The sequence below is a fragment of the Pungitius pungitius genome, chromosome 1 (genome assembly GCF_949316345.1).
Source record: "Pungitius pungitius chromosome 1, fPunPun2.1, whole genome shotgun sequence".
NCBI lineage: Eukaryota > Metazoa > Chordata > Actinopteri > Perciformes > Gasterosteidae > Pungitius > Pungitius pungitius.
In genome coordinates this window covers 11,837,033-11,860,244 of record NC_084900.1, presented here as the reverse complement: position 1 = coordinate 11,860,244, position 23,212 = coordinate 11,837,033, and the positions used below count along the sequence as shown (strand labels likewise).

Below are 23,212 nucleotides of genomic sequence, written 5' to 3'. Positions count from 1 at the left end.
TTTATATTTGATGTTATTGTACTTGGTCTTGGACATAAGTCGCATTACTTGGACCTGATTTTCAGATGTAGGAGCCTACGTGAAGACATTGAACGTGTCCCGTCCCGACATGTTTGGTTTTTCCCCTCCTCCATAGTCCGCCTTGTTTCCCTCCGTATCTGCCCAACTGTCAGTGCTCGGACGTTGTGTTTAGGTGTGAATTCGAGTCCCGCTCTTGGGGAATTTGAGGAAAGTCATCCGACATACACGTCTTCAGAGGACAGTAACCGAGCATTTAAATAGATTCGCCAGACATTTTATCGCCTGTGTGCAGTTGCTTTGAAACTAAAGTAAAATGGATCCAATGACTCAATCCGCTCAGATATCATCGTCGCAAGGGTTAGCCGATGGACAAAATTCGGCTGCCAAAGAAACAAAGCTATCCGGTAAGAATGACTCCAACGTCCAAGTTTGCTAGACAAATGTCAATTTCGACCAATTGATTTACCACGTATTACTTGTCAAACCATCTGTTTTTAATTACAGGCATTAAGGATTTTATAGGTTTAGGTTACGTCAGTTCCTTAAAAATCCAACTCAAATATCCTCAACTCAACTGTGAAGTAGAAACGCTTCTTTTTGTCCGTGTTTCGCCTGTGTGTGGTAGATTAAGCTTGTTTAAGCTATGATTGGAAACACCTGTGGTAGTAAACTTACAGCGACACACTGCTACTAACCCCAGCCTCGGCCTGCCCCTGCTTCCCTCACGCGCTCTCTTTTCACGGCCGAATGTCTCGCTAAACTGTCTGTTTTTTTGGGGCATTTCACAAGTGAACATTACAGCCGATGTTGGAGAGCTTGACGGGGAACTAAACACAGAAACATGGGTCACTGCTGAACAGCGTGCATTCTTCAAATGATAGTGAGATAACTAATTTCTCCAAGGAGACGTTCAAATACGTAGAAAAAAAAAGATAAATTTAGAACGAGATTTATTATTTTTAATGGCTGTTGGGACTGGCTTGCTTCATGCTGTACGTGGCGAATCTGCTTGATAAGTGCACATCACATGACAGTTTGCACAATACGGTTTGAGGTGACAAAGCGTTGTCGCGGCTACATGGAGCGATGCGCTGCACTGCAGATGCATTGTTACTGGCAGCGAAGGGAGGACCTCTTAAAGGCGCACTGCCCCTTTGTGTCTTCACGGGGGAAACGGCCCCGGAACCGAACATCCAGCCAGATAGGGCTTTAGTACCATCATTCCTGTCGCCTCCTCCAGTTGTGAAGCTATGTTAGCTTTTCAGGTTTCACAGCCCATGCGAGCCTAATGTTTCTTTTTTTTTTTTTAACAAAGGAGTGGTGTGTATTCCCAGGGGCCGATTGACAGTGGATTGTTTTTTGAGGGAGTGGCACATTCAGGAGGTGTGTGAGTGGCATGTGTGTGGCTCTGGGTTAAGCTTCGGATATGAACTCCATGGCCCTGTCAGACAACTCCCACGAGCCTTTGGAAAATCTTTCAAAAGCAACATTGTGTTAATCAAAGGGATCGTAGGCTTAAAAAAATTACATGTGTGGTCATGGGTGTGAACTAGGTGTGGCTCTTGATGCCTCAGTTTTAACTTGGGCTTCAAACTCGATATCAATAAGGCCTGGGGGCAGGGCCGGGTCTAGACAGGCATGTATGAGGGGGCAGCCACAAATCTTGAGGGGGCATTGTGCTCTGCAACATAGCTGCTAGATTTTGTTTGAGGGGGCACAACATTTATTTGAGGGGGCCAGGCTATTGCTATTCGATCGAACTCTTCTTTGACATATGTTTGACTTAATACCTGCCACTGGGCTTTTAATAGACATAAGGCATCTACAGGAAATATGGATTTGTAATGATAACTTATGACAACCTCCTTCCTGCCTTAGCACAGAGCCTAATCTATTACAATTTGCTGATATTAGATTATTACACAGCAAACGGCCCTAGTTCTCCAATGTTAAACATGAAAGTCACTAGGCCATGGGAAGAGAATCTGTGTAGATTAGATTGGCTGTAAATCTCCTAAAGCGCTGCAAGAGTAGTATAAAGTCATGCAACTGAAGTCAGAAGTGCTCCTTTGTTTTGTCCTAACCATTAAAAGTCAAGACGGTTGGAAATGATTAGTCAATAAAGTAAAGTAAATCATTTCTCCGAAATGTTGTCAGTGAGTGATGGGTACAGTTGGTCCAGGCCTGGTGATGCCCAGTATTTTCCACTATAGACTCCAGATTGCTCGGCCCGGCTCTCCAGCTCCTGTCTGTAGCTCAGCCTGTTTCAATGGATGACTCGTGCTTGTCACAGACGAAGTGGTACACTCCAAAATCAGGACCTCATTTGTCAAACTAGATTGCAACACTTGAACACTGATCCTTAGCCCATAGATTGATCACTGTATTAACTCACTCAGCCACCTACGTGGTCGCTTTTCCTCACAGGAATGTTCCAAACCAAGCAGACTGACCTTTATACTACTTGAGGCATCCTTTGGTTTGATCTATTTCCTGAGGAAAACCGATTTTCTTTTTCCCTGCTGTGGCATGGTTAATGTCACAATCTTTGACTTTTTTTATTTTACTGAGTTGGCAAAACTCCAATTACAGTAGTTGATGGTATGTAGCAAATCACAGCTCAACTAATGAACATGCATTTTAAATCAATATTGTTAAATTAACTCATTTGAAGATGTTCAGTGTGAAGCGCTGCAGCTTGAAGGACCCTGGAGTTGTTTCAGCCTCTTTACCCCCCCATCTCTCTTCCTGCTCAAGGAAAGGCCCATCTTCCTCCACTCCCTGCTGGAGTGGACCACATCATGAGGTCAGAGACAATGAGTTGGCTCTCAGGGGTAGACGCCCTGCGCCAACAATTCCACAAGCAGATGAGTCTTAACAAGCTCATTTTAGAACGAAGAATTAGGTGTGTGTGTGTTTTGTTTCCCCACATGTGCGTGAATATGTCCGTGTGGCACTCGCACCAGCGGACTGACAACCTCCCCTTTCGGCCAAAATGTTTGCACGTCTACTCTTGCCTCCTTCCCTGAAGTGGTAAACCTAGGGGATACACTGATTCATATATCGTAATGCAATTAGTTTGAAACAAAGAAGCCAAGATCTATTTGGGAGAAAAGGTTTGGAAACAACATACCTAATGTGTTTTGTTATTACCGTCACCAAACTGCAGATAGAGACTTGTCTTTGATTCTTACATTATTAAACAACATTAATTATATCACAAGATGCTATGTTTATATTTTCAGTACGATTTTTATACTCGTCCTTGACCATCATATGCACAGGTGTGTGAATTCTAAATTGGATAGTGTTTAGCGGCCTGTATCCTTTCAGCGCGTTCAGAGTTGGCACTGCGCTTCAAAAAGTGAAGGACTTGTGTATTAGGACAGTAAGAGCCACATGCATCTGAGGGGAGGAGTGCTTCACTGCAAGGGCACGACGGCTCCAACCTACCCAGCATGGAGGAACTCTGACTGAGCTGAGTCCAAAAGAGAAACCAGGTCGTCGCCCTTAGTAAACCTGAAACTCTCACACATCTGCCACTCAAGATATTCTTATTTTGTAGCTTTCAAGGAAACATAGAATGAGGTGTGAGCCCCCTGATGACTACCTCCTCTCCTTAAAACCAGACCAGACCAGTCCAGTCAAGTTGATGTTCTTGATAAACCGACACAACCATTCCTTCATGGAGCTGGCTTTTGAACTCAGAGAAAATTGTCATGCTGTAACAGGAAAGGGATAAACACAAACTGTTGTTACTAAAAATGGACAAACACGTCGAGATTTGATTCTGTAAGTTTTCCCTTAACTAAAGGGTGTAGATCAAACCATGAGTTCTAGCATTAATTCAGTAAAAAGGTTCACAGCTTTCTGCCTTAATGGCAACTTTATACTTTGCATCACACACGCTCCCCCCTCTCTTATCGCTCTCCGGGCAATTGCAAACGTTACGCCGTACTTGCAGTACACAGACAGATTATACCAGGCCGATACACAACTGACAAGCTAGTATCTCAACTAACTAAAGATCTGCGCAACATTCGTGACGGATGAGCCGGGAGTCTGGGCTGTTCGGTTCTTTTACTGAAGCTGGTGATAAATGATGGAAGTAACATGTTAGGGCCTCGCATATTGTCCACATATGCTTGTTGGCACTTCATTTACAGCAGGGCTCTCATGTTGTAAGTTAGGAGGTAATGAATGTTTAACATGGGCCCCCTGTCCTTTTGAGGGGAATAAAAGGAAAATCGGCATTACCATTCTGCCCATTTAGTAGTGCACATAAAATATTTTTTCTAAAGAATAAGTTGTCTGTTGGTTGTAGTTTTTGTGGGAAGCTGTTCTGTTTGCGCAAAATGATGGTCTTTCCTATAAAATACAAGTGCATGTGTTTAAAGTCTTTATGTTAAGTAGGTTTACTGAAGTAAACAACTGCCATATCAATAGGGCTGCTGTGTTACTGTTAATTTATATCTGGTCTAGCATGTAGAGTTGTTAAGGCTGGATAAGTTAACTCTTGTCTTCTCTTCCTTTTGGATGGGTTCAATAAATAGAACTTCTTCCTCTTCTAGGATGATCATTATTCTGTCCTTTTTTATTTTTTCAGATTCCTTTCTTTCCTCTTCGCCCGTATCTCTCATTCAGTCTCCTCAAGGCAAGTGTATGGTTCGCTTACGCTGCTCGCCATCTCTCACCCTCTGTCCTGTACTCTCGCCAGCCTGCTGCCGTACCGCTTTTCATCCCTATTTCTAGTGCCCCTTTCCTGCTCGCCAGAGTCCAGTCAACATACAAATCAGCAGCAGTAGTCAACTCTGGTTCTAACCCCAGATCCTTTCCTAGCGCGACTGGTCTTCACCCACCCTTCTGCCTATAAACCTTGTCATGCTCTTCCAACTGTTTCCGACACGCCTAATTGTAAGTTAGCCAGGCAGCAAGACTCCTGCTGCTCTCAATGACATGGTATTGGTGATTCTTGTCACCTCCCCCAACCCCTGCTGGAACTTGAGATGAAACCTTTCTAACTCATGCTCTAAATAGACATTTCAACCTACTGACATGTGACATTGTTAGTTTATTGTAATGGCTGCAGGCATAGCCAAAGTCTGTACCGATGTTCATACAGACATTTACCTATGTGGTTCGCTTTTAAAGTGCCTCTGTTGCCTTGGTGGTAATGGATCAAATTGGCATACATCCCACCACTCACTAGGACCGTATCAAAACAAATCTCCTTCCGTACACTACGACTTGCTAGGACTTGCATCTCCAGAATCTTTACCCACACAAATGATCAGTCCTGTTAAAGCACCCCTCTGCAGCTGCTAAGAATCTGATCCAATGCACTTTTTACCGCCTGCTAGTGATCATTATTTAGGTCAGCAGCACTCACTGTAGGTTCAAGATAATCCCCAGATTGCAACCTTATTTTAAGAAAGCAGATAAGTTCAAGTTGACATTGTGTGCACAAGAGCAGAAACCTAAAAATGGATCAGGTTGCTGTCTCAGGGGGGGCACTAGCTTCCTTCTGGCCTAGTATCCAAGACCAAGGTCCCCTCAGCCGCAGCAGCAGCCGGGACCCAGAGGACGAGTGGCACTGGAGATATCATTTGCCGCCCAGTGGCCTGGGCCGCCCATCGCCTGTGGCTGCTCACTCGCCATCCACCCCACTATCTGCTTCTAGCTTTTTAGGCTTTGTGCATGTCTCACATCGTGACTTAAGCATTAAGTGGTAGGTTTTCTTTGATCGGTTTTGCTACATTTGTTTTTTATTTATTGATGATTGCTTTGATTCTCATCATTATCATAGGTTTGTACTTGTGTGAGCAAAAGGTAGCCAATACAAGTGTTTAGACAGATTAAGTTAGACACAGTATGAGCTACAAAGTATTCTTAGTCAGCTGCAGCCAACACACACTTATGTCAGAAGCATCCAACCTAGTAAGTGAGGCATGACCGACGGAACTGAATATTGTGGAATTTGAACTCTTACAGACGTCTTCACTTGTATTATTCATCACAGTAGTTTCAGTAAATCAATGCCTAAGATTGCAGAGTAAATGCTTACATTGTTTTCACTTGGTTTACAACTTTGTAGGGGGCGGGGGTGCAGTAGTTCAGCTAACGGACCGACTGAGGGGGGGGGGAGTCGTTTTCGGGCGCTCTCTTTGTCCGCTGGTAGCAAAAAATATATTTTTAAAAACTCTAAAGCCAGAAAGTGAGGAGGATTTGAGTTATTTTGATAACTATATAGCTAGCTCAAGCTGACCAGAAACTCAGACCACCGTCTTATGCCACATAAAGGTGTAAATGAGTATAAAGGCTTACAACTATTTAGTGAAAGCAATTTGTCTACAATCTTGGACCCAGAGTAGCCTCCTTCATGAAAACAATGCTGAAAAACACCGAGATATGACTGGCTATACATCTGCCAATCATCACCACCATGGTGTTTATGTTATAGCTAGTTGGCTATGTACCAGGAGATTTGTTTTTAGCGATGATTACCAACTGAGCGGTCGTTTAAAGCTACATCGGATCTTAGGTCGGGGACCCAACCAGTCTCAAAATAGTTGTAAGCCTTTAGACTCTCGTATGCCTTCATTTGCCAAGCTATGTAGTTGACAGTTTTTGGAAGGATGTCATTTTTAATGTCAATCCCCTCCACGTGGGCGAATCAGACAAGTTGTGGGAATTGATTGTTCTCAGTTTTGTAGGGATCGCATCCAATATGTGTTGGTTTTTTCAACCAACCCTTTAATGTATTATTTCCTCCATTGCCAATTTGTGCAGTACACCTTCTGCACTCTATCTGAATTTCAGGCATTATAAGTTGCTAAATGTAGCAAATTATTTTGATACTTGCACACATATGAACACTCATCTGTAGTTACTCGGATGTGAAAGGCATTATTTGGCATATTGCAAAACGGTTGTTGATTTGCGTTATCTGAACCATGGTCAAAGAACCACTCATGAATTTTAGAACCTGAGCTCAATCTGCGGATTTATTCGCAGAGCACAAGCTGTTTGGAAATTTGTTTTTCAGCACACAGCCAAAACGACTACAATGCTGTTGATGAGATGGAAAGTCTGTCTATGTGGCCTAGTTTGAACAAGCCATTGTATTGTGAGGGCACGGGAGGTGGCCGTCCAAGACAAAGTGGACTAGTCACTTGGGCATCAGAGGAGGAGTCTGTCTATGCAGTGCAGGGTAGGGGTCATGGGATCATGCTGAAAATACAGACAACTTACAGTTGAAGGAGTAAGAACCCGGACCTTGCAGTTTTTAGATGATACTAGTGGATCTGGAAATGCATTCTCAGGATTGTGTGCTGGGTGACGGTTGTGTTCAAGTTGAGCTGGCCATCTGACTTTCATGTCTTAATATAGTAGCCAGTTCTTCATGGTAATGCCTCAATGTTAGGTGAGATCATTGGCGCTGAAAGGGATCATGGGATTTTTGGAACAGTTGCTGAGAACATCGTTGGCACTCTATGGTGTCAGGGATAGTTGGGGGGCCGCATGGCTTGAGAGGTGGATCCTTCCATTATGGTGACCATGAGTGGCTCCTCAGTTCTGTGGGTAAGGAAAGGGTGGATTAAGCTGCACAGTGACTGTTTGGCACATTTTTCATTGTTTTGGTGTGAGCACATTACATAATGTTAAGGGAGTAAACAAATACTAATTATGCAGCAAGTAACGGACCACAGAGAATGAATGCAACAAAAGCTGTTTGACCATTTCCCAGGTATTCTAACGCATTGTCTTCGCTCTGTTGCCTTCCCTTTGCCTAGACATCATCTTCTCAGGGAGAGAAAAATATAATTTTAAAATAAACTCAGTCACCCGAGCCCAAAGCTTGGTGCAACAAGAGGTTATTTGTTAGCAAAACTGGGGGGTTTGAGTACAGGCAGTTTTTTCTGTTTTTTGGCTTGTTGTTTACAAAAAACGTAAATCTCCCACCTTGTTACTTCAGTTCCGGACCATGGCAATCTGGCTAAAAGGTGGCGTGCGCAGTCACCACTGGCAACCCTCATCAAATTACTCTTATTAGTACAGTGGGGAGTAAATTTGACAGTTGCTTTTTACATTGACTTTAGCAGCTTGCATACATGTAGCTAATACAAAACGAGTTGATCCCAGTTATCTTTAAGTCTTGTCTCAAACAATTTCACACTATCACCATATTTATTCAGCTGTCAGTGGTTTAGTGAACAATCTTTTTTTAAATGTACCAAATTTATTAATGAAAATGTTGTGTACTGTTCAAAAACAAGCAATGAGATTAGCTCTATCAAAATTAAAAAGCTTTCAGCCAGTAAGTGCTATGTGGACAAATATACATTTGCTATACAAATTGCAAATGACTGTCACCATAGGCAAACATGATGAGATCAGTAATATTTTATTTCTTTTGCTGCTTCATCGGATCATTCAAATAATTTAAGTTGCCATACTGATTGAGTCCTTGTGGCAACTTTTTGGAGTAGTTAAAAGCGGCATGCAAAAAGTGAAGATCCATTTTACGAATCTTATATTTCCATGGTGCAATGCATGATTGCTTGGGCTGCAACATTAAGGCCTTGCTGATTAATATTAGAAGTGCATGGGATGTTGAGGTACTACTGTGATTTATATGACCTCCCCTCCTTTTTCCTTCGTGCTGTCGTTCTTCATACATACCAATGCAGACAAAAGAGTGATCCTGGGCTCTGACAAGCCCCGCGAAGGTGTTGCGACATCCCTTCGCTTTCCTTCTCAATCTGGCTCATTCACTCCTGGTAATTACGGGAGTGATGCAGGGCCGCCGGATGGACAACCCGACTCGCCGATAAAGACATCTCCTGTGTCAGAGCGAATAAAGGCACTTGAAGCTCTTGCGGCCAAAAAGAAGGAACCTGATTTTAGAAGTGATGGAGGTTTCTCTCACTTCAGAGACCGCCAACATGAAAAATCTCCCATTGACGCCCCCAAATCTCCCATCGACGCCCCCAAATCTCCCATTGACGCCCCCAAATCTCCCATCGACGCCCCCAAATCTCCCATCGACGCCCCCAAATCTCCCATTGACGCCCCCAAATCTCCCATCGACGCCCCCAAATCTCCCATTGACGCCCCCAAATCTCCCATCGACGCCCCCGATTTTCCCATTGACACCTCCGAATCTCCCATCAATGCGCCTGAAGATCCCATTGACACCCACAAATCTCTCACTGACATGCCCAAATTTTCCAATGACACACCCAAATTTCTTACAAAGAAAATCACTCCAAATGTCCAAGAAAGTGAAGATTCAGCTGATCAAGAGTCACCAGAATCCCCCTTTGAAGTGCTTGGAGATTTAAGACAAGTAAATGACTTTGAAGAAACCGAAGAATGGATGAAGGCTCATTTACCACCTGTGCCAGACTTTGGTGCTGTAGATTTAATAACAGGCACTGTTACTGCTGACAATGTTGCGTCAAAGGGGGAGAAGGGGACTGACATAGGTCTACCTAATGCTCCTGCTGCCTTTGCTGGTGTCCCCACTGCTTTCATGGATTTTCCTGCTGAGGCTCCAGATCTGAAGGAGGAGTTCAGTGTTGCACAGAAGCAGTCAAGTGTTGAGGAAGAGTCTGACTTTGATCTAAGTTTTTTGCCAACAGCATATATGTCTGATCAGCAGGAAAAAATGGCTGCCATGACTACGTCAAATCTTGTTTCAGTTATTCCAGCTCGGTCTGCCCCTCCTCCAGGCTTTGACTCTTCATCTCCTCCTGTCGATCCATCAGTTGGCGCAGATGTTAAACATAATGTCTCTGATGACAAGAAGACCACATGGACCATCGACTTGGAGCCCCCGGAGGCAAGCGAAGCTGACAGCTCAGGAGAATCCGATGACACTGTCATTGAAGATGGTGTAACTGTTTCTCCATCTGTTCTTCCTGCATCTTCTGATCCAGCAGTTTCAACTGATCCTATCCCTGCTGCTGCAAATCCCAATCTTATCACAGAGGAAAATAAGCCTTCTCCACCAAAGTCTGAGAGGAAGCTGATGCAGGTTCCGACAATAAATGTTATTGAGACAGACGAGCCAAATTACAGTGACGAGGAGATGGAAATGGAAATGGAAATTGAAGATGATGATTACGAGGCTGAAAAAGATTTTGTTAGAGAGTCTCCAAAAACCCTAGAGCAAGGTGAATGTATAAAGGAACTACCCAAAGTACGGCCCTTAGAAACCGAATTTATGGAAGGCTACTCTCCTCCATCCTCACCTGTGCACTCAGATGCTGAGTACTCTCCTAAACACAGCATACTCAAATCTCTTCCTGAAACTTTACATCAGGAATCTGCATCAGAACTTGAGGCACAATTTGAAAAACCCTGTACCACATTCAGTACAGTAAAGGATGAATCTTCCCCTTTCATAGTCATAAATGAAGATGTGAAATTCCCAGACAACGATGAAGACTGGTCAGATGAAGCACAAGATATCCTGGTCAAACCTTGCGTGACTCCTCATTCTCAGCCCAAGGTGGATGAAAAGAGCATCACAGGTGCAAAAGATGCATACATGGAGACTACTCCCCAATCTAAAACTGGCTTCATGCAAGATGATATTTATGACAGACAGTCGTTTGATTATGAGTATGATGCATCCTCTATCTTGGATGACATTGATGACCAAGGGTTAAACAATGCTAAGCAGCGGTTTCTTTCGGATCCTTCTCAAATCCTTATTGAACCACTGAATGCATGTAGTCAAAATCTGGAGGACTTCCCTGCAGTGAGTGATGAAGAAGCCCTCACCAAGCCAATTGATCAACCATCTCTAACAGAATATCCCAATGATCCATATTCCTCTTTCCAAAGTGAAAAACAAAGCAGCATCAGCGAGCAAGATTTAATTAAAGAAATGACAACTGATGATGTTACAGATAACATGTCAAATGGCTGCTCCCTCGCAGCACAAAATGCTGCATCAAAGATCCAGCAGGACACTAAAGCGGGTCACCATGCACCTGATTCAACAAGCAACACAGAAACCATTGTCCCCGCCAGTTCAATGTCTGAGCCTACAGATAGCTTTGTGGAGTTCATGCGAGAGTGTCTGAAATCGAGGCAGGATGAAGAGCCCGATGACACTGTCCAAGCGGCCTTTTCCAACAAAAAGTTGTGCAAAACAGTTATGCCTTCTTCTCAGTTTCCTCCAACCATGGTGATGGATCTTGAACAAGAACGGCTGACTATCAACGCTCTCAAAGAGTTGGGCAGCAGTTACGAAGAGGAGGAGGTGGAGCCTCTCCTGTCAATGGTTTGTGACCAGAATACAGGCAGCCCCAGCCTGACATCTACACAGCAGTCTTCCTTTGCCGCAGCTCCCAATCCTCCATGCTCTCAAGGCAACCCTGTGTTAGACAGCACGTATTCCAAAGAGGTAGAAGCCATCGACGAATGGGTGGCTGAAGCCTATCATCTTGCTGAGCATGTCTTGACCGCAATACTAACCCACCTATCAGGTAACCCTTCTTTCTTATGGGCAGTAGGCCTGCTGACCTCATGCAGTTCTCGCAATAGACCTACTTTTGTGCCTTCTAACGCTCTGCCCTTTTTCAAAAGAATTCTATAATGCATACATCTAGGACCGAGCTTCAGTAGAAAAACACCAATTTTGTTATTGCAGACAGACCTCTTCATGCCCCTCTTTCTTTAGGTCTGTGGAGGCTGGCCTCCCCCCGATGCATAATTGCCACTTTTACTAGGAGGGCATAAAGGCCTACATACGAACACAATCTAATTACAAAGGTTACTTTATCAGTTCTCAAAGGCCACACTTCACTTTTCTACGGTGTCCTTTTGTGGGAATTTGTGGTTAGGTGCTTGTGCACATGAAAAGTGAAGTTATTGTATAGAGAATGGAAAAAGGGCTTCTTCTGCCGGCCTTATTCCAGGCTCTAAAAATAACTGTAGTTGCTAGGGTTAGGCCAGTGTAACAACCAGTTCCATTTTAAGCTATGAACAAGTTTAACTTTAATAACTAAAAACTGCCACTTGACTTTAAAAAAGTTTAGCTTTGTTTGAGAATTGTGTTTTTGGATTCGATCATGAGCCTGTCCCACCAACCATAGTCACTTGTGCGAAATTTTGCATGATGGCACATGTACAATGCCAAAAAGGAATGTGATAATTGGAGCAGTTTTTCTCATGTCAGAATATTTACATGCCTGATTCATAAAGGACTTCAGATACAGATCACTGAGAGAGACACTTTTTAAATGTCAGGTGAAACCCCCTCTAGGCTTACATTTATTGCACTATTGCATTGGATTATTAAAGTTACAAAGTTATTAAAAGACAAACTCTACTATGTCAAGTAGCAAATTGCTAAAGAATATAGAAAAGCTGCAAAGACTGCAGTTTACAAAAAGATTATAGCAACCAAATTAGTGTAGCGTGCAAATAGTTTAGTGAGCCTAACTTTATTTGAGCTTTTCACCCTCCACTGCCCTCTGTAAGGGTACCATTGCCCAGCTGGAAAGGAACCTAGTGGTGGGGGCTTAGATATAGCGCCAAAGCGTTGGCTTGCAAGAACCTTGAAAGTCACGGGGTACAGTCAATCCCCAGTGTCGGATTTCTGTCTCCGTTTCTACAGCCCACTTGTCAAAGACCATGACGAGGCATTGTACGACAAAATAAAATCATGCAAAATGTCATGCGTATTATTATTTATCATCACCGGCTATAATGATTATAATTATGACTCTCCATCTAAGGTTGACCAGAGCAAGGTCAAAGCAAGCATGGGTGTTACACCCCCTCCCCCCCCCAACCCCCCACCTCTTCTCCACAAACCTGATCTCCATTACACACACCCATGCGCAGCTGGTATGCAGGCAGTAATCCTGTCAGTTAGGGTTACGTCTACATGCTTTGAATATTTTAGCTTCAGTTGACACACTAGAGAAAAGTATGCTGGTGCCCCAACAACCAGAAACTAAGGGAAGGTGTTAAGAGACATTCAGCTTTATTTCAAGGATACGTGAATCCTTTGACCACCAAGCATCATTGAGGTAAAGAGAATTCCTCTCCTCCTCTGATGTAAACAACGGTCACTGATCTCCAAATACTGGGTTAGACTGAGATTTATTTTATACTAACATTAGCTAAGGGTAGGCTTGGTAGTGGAGTATCCTACGGACCTTAGCTTTCATATCGACTCTCCTGGCTCTTTCTGGGACAGGCTCTGCATTGGGAAAAGAAGGTCTGACTGGTTGGTTGGCAGTGAGCATTGTAGTCCTGGTGCACTTAATCCAATCCCAAAGATTTCTTAAGTCAATAAATGGAGCTCTTTCAGATGCCATAAGTTCTCAATTAAAAAAGAAAATTATATAAACAGAATTATAGCAAAATGACGCTACTAGCGTGTACATGCTATCATGTTCATTGCTCTGTTCCTGAACCAGCTTGTTAGCTGGGAACATATTGTAGTTTTTTCCTAATTGAGATATCAATGACTTGAAAAGACAGCTCTGTTTCAGTGGTCTGAAGAGGAGCTTGTGCCGTAAAATCCTCCCCCTCCAACCATGAGCTAGAGCTATTTTAGTGCCCCTCTGCAGTGCTGTTCCAGAACTTTATTAGCCGGAGTGAGATGGTTTGTGTGCCTGTTTCATGTAGGATATGCTCGGTCATTTCTGCATTGCTTTTCAGATTTCTTCTCTCAGAAAATGTATCTCCGCCATCTGTCAGTGAAATCCACACACAATGTTTTCAAATGTGATCTCACCATACCTGTTGTCAGGCTGTCAAAGATTAGTATAATTTGAACATACCATTAGTGCTCAGACTTGTGTTCCTCTCTGTGAGAGATGTATAAAGTGGAGAAAAGGACCAAGTGAATACTAAAATCAAACTGATCACCTGTCCGCTTAGAGGGAAGTGAAATACCAAACACTATCTGGCAAGGACCTGTAATGTCTTTTTTATTCAGGTTATCATCTTGTATAATCGTTTTTTTTCTAGCACTTATACCAAGCCCTGGTGAAGGGACATACTGTATTTCTCAGGAGATGGTGGAGACCAAACCATAGCTAAAGGTAGAGTGAGCTGCTAAGTGAGTGATAAAGGGTCAGCTACCAGTTTAAAAGAACATCTGGTCTGAATGGTCGCTGTTTGGATTAGGAAAGATATGTACAATACGCAGGTAAAGGACCAGTGGCCTGAATTGATTAAATCTGTTCCCGAAATGCGTTGTTTGATCAACACTTATAATGGCAGCGGACAGGTGCATTACATTGTTGTTTGTGTGTCTCTGTGTGCTCGTGTCCAACATCGCAAACCTGGAGAGAGCCCCCACACGCTCCCAAAAGAATTAAAATGGTAGAACACCATTCTTTTTATTAAAAGAACATGTGTAAATTGTTTTTGATCTAAAAAAAATATTACAAACCTTAATTGATTGACTGAATGTTGGCCGAAGACATGGTAGCAAGCTACAGCCTTCTTAATAAGATGTTTATACATTTTTCTCACAGATTATTTTAACCTCTCTGTTTAGTCGACGGAGGTGTTTCTCAATGCCGCTGTATTAGTGCTGGCAGATCTCTCTCTCTCTCTCTCTTACACATGCGCGCGCACACACCCCCCCCCCCCCCCCCCATCAACCCCTGCAGTGCAGGGTGAGGAAACCCCGCTCATGCTGCTGTCAGATGAAAATATTACATCAGCAAAGTCGTCCCTGTTATGCTTCGCTTTTACAAATAGTGCAGTTGATTTTGTGTCTGAAGTGTCTGATTTGATCCATGCTAATTGTCAACGGTAAATGTGCATTCAATACTTTTTTATATAGCATGAGTTCAATATTTGTCGAGGTACTGGAAGTTGACCTGTTTTTAAGGAATGACACTACATCTTCCGTTTAGCCACATATTTAGCACTTATAATTTGCAAGAAATACAAGTTAAACTATTTTGAAAGGATGTCTGATAATGGCCTATATTAAATGTAGCAGGAGTTATCAGCAGTATTAGTTGGACATTTTGCTTTCTTACATTAATTGGCATATTTGTCCTTCACTAAAACAATCGCTGTTCGTGTGAAGTCCCCATATAACGTCTGTTCCCATTAAACTAGCTGGAGCACTGACGCCCGAACCGTCCCTGAGGCATCGACCCACGTGCTTTCTCCCCCACTTACTAAAGGCTTTTTTAAATGTATCCGTTTCCCCTTTGCAGAGCGAAGGCGTGGCAGTCTGAGAGCGCCGGCCCCTTTAAGCATTACATAACTGCCTTGCACAGAGGCCATCCCTTCTGCATGGCGACACCTCACAGGACATGCATACAAACATGAAGCGGGAATCCACCGCAATGTTCCCTCTGTTATTCTCCAAAGAAGATTTCTGTTCCCATATTCCTGTTTTATTCTGAGCTTTCTCTGCAGGAAATGCAGCCAAGCTTTTACTTTGGAAACGTTGCGAGTAAAGCAAACAAATTTCAGCCTCTTGTAAACTAACGCCGCCCCCTGCGCCCCCCCGCCCCCAACTCCTGTATGCAGTAAAGGATCTGATCCACTGGCGGGACCCTAAGAAGTCGGGCGTGGTGTTTGGGCTGTCCATGCTGCTCCTGCTATCACTGGCAGCCTTCAGCTTCATCAGCGTGGCCTCCTACCTCCTGCTGGCCCTGCTCTGTGTCACCATCACCTTCCGCATCTACAAGTCTGTTGTCCAGGCCGTGCAGAAGTCCAGCGATGGACACCCCTTCAAGTAAGACTTCTAAATCCTCAATGCTACTTTGCCTTATCTTTCTTGTTGTTTAGGAGAATTCATTTCCCTGTGATTCTTTTCATAATAGGCAAACGTTTCTTATTCCTCCAAGCCAGCGACAGTCATGGCCGGCGCTGTTAACTTAAAACCTAAATGTGTTCCAGCATCGTTTGTGAAACGCATAAAAACGTATGGCATGCCTAAACACATACACTGACATGCCGGTACCAGTCTTAACAGGAGGTAGAGGGCATGTTTTATTGTACTCTTTGATAATTACAAGGTGGTGCGTGAATATTCCTCTAGAATCTTCCTCTATAAACTGGGCTGCTGTTGTTGGTTGATGTGTTTAGGGCATTATGAATCGTGGCATGATAAATCAAGGATGAAGTGTCGTGACTGCAAAAAACGCACAAAATGAAGAGCTCAGGTGTCTATGTTAATGTCTCTAAACTTGTAGGACGCATGGTATAAACGTAGCAAAAATACACATCTTAAAATGGAAACCTAATGTGAATGTATTCTTTGTCTAAGCCACAAAGAAACAAACGTAAGCTTCCCATTACTTTCCTCACTACAGGACAGTTCTCTGTTTTCCTGCAGCACTCTGGGCCCACAAACTTAGCCTCATTTTGTGCTCACCTCCTCCTCCCTCTGTGCAGAACCTTGATCGAAAAGGATGTCAGCATCCCCCCGGAGACTTTCCGCAAGCACGTGGACTCCAGTCTGACCCACATCAACCGAGCCCTGAAGCAGATGAGCCGCCTCTTCCTGGTCGAGGACCTCGTGGACTCCCTGAAGGTGAGAAGCTCTGACCTTCAATCATTGTCCACTGGCCTCCTGAGTCATGGTCATTTCCTCTGCTCATAATGGAAACCTTTACCCACTTTGTTCTAAAAGTGCTCTGCTCTGGTAACCATGGTAACCCATCTCTCGGGGGAAATCAGTCCAATTATTTAAGTACTAATCTGATCTTTATCGCTAACATGAAATGAAGACTCGTAACCTTTACATCCAGGTGATGAACTGGTTCTGCATAACTGTACTTGAGTTTAGAATTTAAACAGCTCTACTTTGTAATGAATTTCATCTGTGGCCTATTTTAAGGACTTGTAGCCAAAAGATCCTGCTTTGTGAAATGCATCAGAAACAAATGGAAGAACCCCTCATTGTTCTGAAAAGCCTTTTAATAAATTCAAAGGCTGGCCTTCACACCCTACCTTAGTGATTTCGGCCCATTCTGAATGATTAAGTCTGTTCTAGGGTGATGTTTGCAGAGTTGTGCAGGCTGTCACCAAACTATGCACAAACAAGAAAGGTAAATGCAAAAGCTCCTCCTAAAAGGTGCAACAAAACAGGAGAAACCGGGGGCTGACAGTCGAGCTCAGTCAGTCCACACCCATCAGGATACATGAGAGACCTGTATGGGTGGGTCACAAGCTCTCTGACAGCTGCTTTTCTTTCACTTACAATTAAAGTGAGGTGAACAGGCTAGATTGAGGTTCAGTGATTGAATTTACCAAAAACATTGAAAAAATAAGTACCTGCTTCTGTCGTACTTTGACATCAGCGGCTGGCCTATCAGATTGTAGCAAGCAAGCATCTTTGTATCTTTGTTGTTCTCTCAGCCAGGTGGCAACCTCTGGTTCTGCAGAGTGGAGCCAATATGCAAGCCTTAAAACTTGCATTGTCTGTACTGACTCGCAGCGGGTGATTCATTCCTCTGGATTAAAAAAGACGTCTGATAAGACTAGTTCCCACACTGCCAAGTTAGAATTTGCTCCTTCATTTATTTATGTATTTTTTTTGTTGTGGAACTGGACTTCCATAAAATTCAATACATTGATACCATCAATATTTTTCTGAGCTTTTATTAGTTTCTTATGGCCACTATTAAGACCTAATTGTACAATTTACACTTTGATCTGGGATTGAAGCTCTGATTAACAAGGTCTATTTGAAATGTTGTATTGTGTGCAGAAATGCTTCTAAGTTCCTCTTCGGTTCCCTCAACAGCTGGCTGTGGTCATGTGGCTGTTCACCTACGTCGGCGCTGTCTTCAATGGAATCACCATCCTCATCCTGGGTAAGCACTGAGGGACCCAAAATGATGTTTTATGTTTTTACACATTTCTGAAAAATGTCCACCATCATTCCATGTCAGAGTGTGTTATGGAAACTTTTATTTTTTAAATGAAATATTATGGCCTAGCTTATTATTTTTCAGCTGAGTTTCAAGTTCATTCGGTTCAGGTAACTTTTAACAAAGCAGTATGGACAAAATATTGATGAAGTGTCACAATTGATTTTATCAAGCCTCCAAGTATCTACGGATTGAGATAATGGTTGCTAACAACAGACGCAACCATAGCTCACCTCACTGTACTATATACGGACGCTTTTGCTTTTAAATCTTTCATTTTTTAAGATAACCAGCGGAAAAATATTCTAGATTGTCGCCCAATCAGTGTTGATGGTTAATGTAGTTGATTGAAAAAATACATTTGTCGCTGCTCTATTGAGTTTTTATAGTGGAAAATGTATGTTCCTCCTGCTTCCAGTAAGTGAGTAGTTGGAGGTGCGTGCAGAAACTATTTTTTTTCTCTTGTCCATTGTATCACAAGCTGCAAAAATGGCATCTGCATCCTCATCCTGGGTATAGAATAGCAGAGGATGCTCTGGACGAATATACATTGGCCAAAGTTTTAGCTGACACATATTTACCTGTATCTCTTAGAGCAAAATTACAGGGCAGAAGCAGCACAAAAGGCTAAGGCAGCATTTTATTTTGAGGAAACTGGTCCTCGGGTTTAACAGTGACATGTGGCCTTCGTTTTGCAATGCATGTATACTGAACATTATATATTTAGTGTCAATTATAAAGACCTGAATCAAGTTAATTTTGCATTACCACTGACAAGAAAACCTTAACATGCAAAATATGAATATGATAAAATCAAAAATAAATAGGAAAATTCTGAAATAAATGTGCCTTCTCTGTTTCTTCTCCAGCTGACATCCTCCTCTTCGCCGTGCCTCCCGTCTACGAGAAGAACAAGGTGAGACCGTTGTCCTCGGCTTCCATGAATGTATCAGAGGACTTCAGCTGGACATTCCCAAGAGCATTGAGCTCACTGGATGACTCGGTCTTCATCACACCCTGAAGGCTTGTTGCTGTCCAGTGTCGAGCTGCTGAGAATGTGAAGTCATTGTACTGCCGGCTCATCCTGTCGATGCACATCGTGACCACTGGGATCTTGATGTGTTCATGGGAATGTACTCATCAGCTGTTGGAGGCAGGCTCTTGGTGGTCATTGTTTCTTGTTGTTGCTTTGTCCCTGGATTTAGTCATAATGAAGATGCTACTTTTGTGGGTACCTTTTTTGAGTGTTTCAATACTCGATGTGATGAGCGCTTTGCTTTAATGCAGCATGTGATGGACCATAGCAACACAGAGATCCCTGAGCTGCACTGGAGTGAACAGTCCCTTGACTGGCAGTTTTAACCTTTAACGTAGGAGTGGATGGAGTGTGGCCCAGAGTTACGCTCCCACAACGCTCTCAGCGTAAATGTGTGTGAGCGCTGTGTGGTGTGGTGGCGATTAGCCGGCCCGTTGGACACAAAGCTTCCTTTCGCTTGATGGGTATAGAACTAAGTACTCTTTCGGTATCTGTATGAAATGTTTTTTCACCACTGTTTTTTTTTTTTGCTTCTTTCCTGCGGCTTACAATTGGGCCGCTGCCTTAGAGTCTACCGTTCAGAAACACTTTGCTTTGCACTGTAAAATAATTGAATCCAAGCACAGGACAGGGAGTTTGTGAACAGACACATCCACACTTCTGGCTTGGAAGCGTGATCTTTTTTGTATTTTTCCCAGGAAAATCCAACTCTGCCTTTAACCCTCTGGTTCATCAGGTTTGGTCTCACTTTCACTGAATTTGTTAAGTAGCACAGAATTTAATGTTACTTGTAGAACAACACGTCTTTGATGACATCAAAATTTTATTTTATTTTCAGCTCTAATTTGAGACTGAACCATCAGAAATATGAAAATCTGACAAAGAATGAGAATTGTTAAACCCGTTGATGAACAATGGTTTAATAAAAAACTGCTGGCAGGTTTTGGGGTCAGAGTGGGTTCTGCTTGAAACGACAGTTCATACAACGTGTCACCTGATCCAGTGTAAACATCTGCTGCCCTTTGTTCTGAATGATTTCACCAGACCTCATGACCACAGCTCTGCTCTCTTGATCATTCAAAATGTCAACATAACTGCTACGAACTGAAGAAAGTGAGCACAGGTCCTTGAACTAGATAACACCATAAATAGGCATCCCAGTATTTTCTTGCAGTGGTTATCATAAATGGACCAGAATGAAGAATCATAGTCCCACACAGATGCTAACCTTCTGTCTCCCCTCGTCTCCTTCCAGACCCAGATTGATCAGTACATTGACGTGATACGCACCCAGGTTAACACCACGATGGCCAAGTAAGTGAGTCAGGTGGTGGGGATGAGTGTGTTCTAGACGTAGCGTTCATTCAGCCATTCAGTTTCCACTTTCACATTGTTTTTGGTTTTTTTCACAGGTTGCAAGAGAAACTTCCCGGAGCTGTGAAGCGCTGCAAAACTGAATGATCAACCCCCCGATCGGAAGCCTCCACGACACCATCGCCCTCATCCTCCATCTTAGAGCCCTCTTACCTTCTCCGACCCCTCTCCAGATAACGCCAGTTTAATTCCCACCCTCCTCCACCTTCAAACACCTCCTTACCACACTGAATCTTCCTAGGTAGAAAATCTCTTGCGCTGTTATTCAATGTAAAACTACTGCGCAGCTTAACTTACAAGCATTAAAAAGAACTGTGCCTGTGCAGACAGGAAGTGTGTTGCTAGCGGGGAAGTGACGTAGCGCCGCGGCGGACCCTGACTGTCTGTGGGCGCCGTTGGGTCCAGTGAACTAGACTGAATATATGACCTGGTTTCATTGTATAGAGCGAGCGGGGGGCAGGGGAGTGATGGCTGTCCACCTCACAAAAAAAGCAAATGTCTGTACTTCAATGCACGCATAATCCTAAAGGTTAACAGATCATTTGTGATGGAAAAGTAAATAAAAAAAGGTTTAAATAAAGCGTGCTAAACGGAGCGTTTTGGGTGTCATGTGGCTAGTCTTGTCCTGCTCTACTGCTGTTAATATGACTTAGATTTAGAGGCTGTTAACCGTTCTGCTGAAATGCCTCTTAGCGACCTAGCCTGACTCGCCTCACAGGCAATTCTGTATGTTTCTGTAATGCACTGAACATTTATTTTTAAATCCACAAGCAGGTTGAAATAAAAGCGTTGGAACACTGAGCCAGTGGTGATAATTTGGTCTAGTTCACCCTCTTCAGAAGCATTTTTCCGTATGTAAATATCCACCTGGAATACAGTCTCTTGCTCTTGCTCGCTCTCGTTCTCTGATTATCTCTCTCTCTCTCCTCCCACGTACGGAGCACATTAGCCCCGCTTTTTATATCAAAGGGAAAGTTCCCTCACAGGAGCACTGCTTTTGTCTCACCTGTTCTAGCCACAGTGTCGAGGACTCGCACTCAATTTTACATTTTTCTTCTCACTGCTTATTACTATTATTGATATTAATGCTAGGATTGCTGCTTTTGACTGGCCAGTAGCTTGACAACAGCCTTGTAGGAGTTCTGTTAACTGTCATTGAGCTTCGTTTTAAGGTGGAGGTGTTTCCGAGGCCTATGAAATCATTTTTGATTGTTGGATAAGTTTAAAGATTCTCTCTGACGTCCTGTCACCTCGAAGCGGCCACTTCAATAGATATGGACTTAATCGTAAATAATTGAACATTAAACTAGCATTCCCCGAACATTTGACGGCAGAGGGAAATGGAGCAGCTCTGTAGAGTAATAATAATAAAGTTCAGATGTGTTTGATCTTTTTTTTGAGGGGGTGAATAATAACTTGAACTCTCAATATGAGTATAATTTATTGAATTCAATAAAAAAAAGATAATTGCTTGTTAAAATTTTGCTTTTTCTTTATTCAAAGTCTAACTATTATTTTCGCATGTTTGACTCCATATAAGCCCAGCAGTGACCTGAGCTGAAGTCCAATAGGATGTGGGGGGGGGGGGTTAAATACGCGTGTAGCCAGGGATATGGAAGCGCTTTTGAAGTGCTTACTATAGAACTCTGTCTGTCCCTTTGTTCCTTTTCTCTGACTGCCAAGAAGCGCATGTCTTAGTGTAAGCTGGAAACAGATTGCCACCCTTTATAAAGGCTGTATCATATTCTCTACCCTGGCTTTTGTTTGATATGATTATTACTCGTGACTGTTTCAATGGTGTTTTTGACCTCGGTGAACCATAGTCATTTGTTAGCCACTGTTGTGTCTCCATATTGTTTTAAGGGATGAATATATAGAAGGACCGTGTGAGTGTGTTTTGTGTTCGCTGCGCCCTAAATAAAGTTTGCACGGAATCTCTGTGTACTGAACACCTCCTAAATGCAGTAAATTCCCATTAAAACTACTACGCCTGCCTAGTTGTTTTCTCTGGCACACCCCTGAATACTGACACTGTTAATGTTTATATGCATCCTGTTAATTTATTTGAATGTGGAGATGCTGTATATGGTAACTTAAATTTGTCATCTAAAAGCTAATGGAGGTCATTTGTGTTGGTTTATGTTTATTTAATTGATTTAAAGGGACAGTTCAACCAAAATCACAGAAGAACATGTTCCAGAATTTAGATATAAAAGTTCAATTTTGAACTTATTTGGTGTAATTTGTGGTGCTCACAGCATTGCATCATGAGTCAGCACTTGACTTCTTTATAACGTAGTTTTGAGGAAACTAAATTCTGTTGTGTTATTGTGGAATCTAAGATTGATTTCACAATTCATCCATTAGGTTGAACTGCCCCTTTATTGTTTAACCAGCCCCCTCCAGGCTGAACCAGTGTGTTGGCATAACACGCTGTTCGCTTCCCCAAATGTGCAGCACCTCTTAACTAGTTCAGGAGGGGCCCTGATAACGTGCAACAGCACCAAGGCTAAACATAGCCGCCTACTCGGATTCGGAGCCTATTTTTTTTAGAGTTTAATATATCATGAATTAGACCTGTTTCCGCACAGCATGTTGTTTTGTTGTGTGCGTGTGTGTTGCTTTGACGTTGTTGACGAACATGAGCTCTCTTTTGTATTAGCTATGACCTTGGTTCTGATTTTTAAAGCTTTGGGGAAGATGTTTCAAAAAGAAAGATTAAAAAAAGTATGTGGTCTCTGTACTGATGTCAAAGTGAAATTAATAAAAACACGTCAAAGGAGGATGGATGTGTTCTCTGTTTCAGGGTAATTGCAGTTGGAGCACTTCCACAGGAACAAGACATGTTCACATTATGCCCGCAGATATCAAAAATACACCCAGGAAATATCAAAATTAA

At 42.9% G+C, this 23,212-nt stretch overlaps 1 protein-coding gene across 3 annotated transcripts; it reads left to right on the top strand.

Moving 5' to 3' along the window:
• Positions 1–85: 85 nt before the first annotated feature.
• rtn3 (reticulon 3) lies at positions 86–23,096 on the top strand. 3 transcript variants are annotated; one of them, XM_037481220.2, is made up of 9 exons: positions 86–425; positions 4,628–4,675; positions 8,712–11,522; positions 15,553–15,760; positions 16,423–16,561; positions 17,777–17,846; positions 18,773–18,819; positions 20,195–20,253; positions 20,352–23,096. In XM_037481220.2, the coding sequence occupies exons 1-9, from the start codon at positions 335–337 to the stop codon at positions 20,398–20,400; spliced, it is 3,522 nt and encodes a 1,173-aa protein (XP_037337117.2). In that variant the 5' UTR covers positions 86–334; the 3' UTR covers positions 20,401–23,096. The 3 variants fall into 3 exon arrangements, with proteins under 3 accessions (XP_037337117.2, XP_037337118.1, XP_037337119.1); XM_037481221.2 differs by lacking the exon at positions 8,712–11,522 and having other exon boundaries at positions 113–425; XM_037481222.2 differs by lacking the exons at positions 4,628–4,675; positions 8,712–11,522 and having other exon boundaries at positions 117–425.
• Positions 23,097–23,212: the final 116 nt, after the last annotated feature.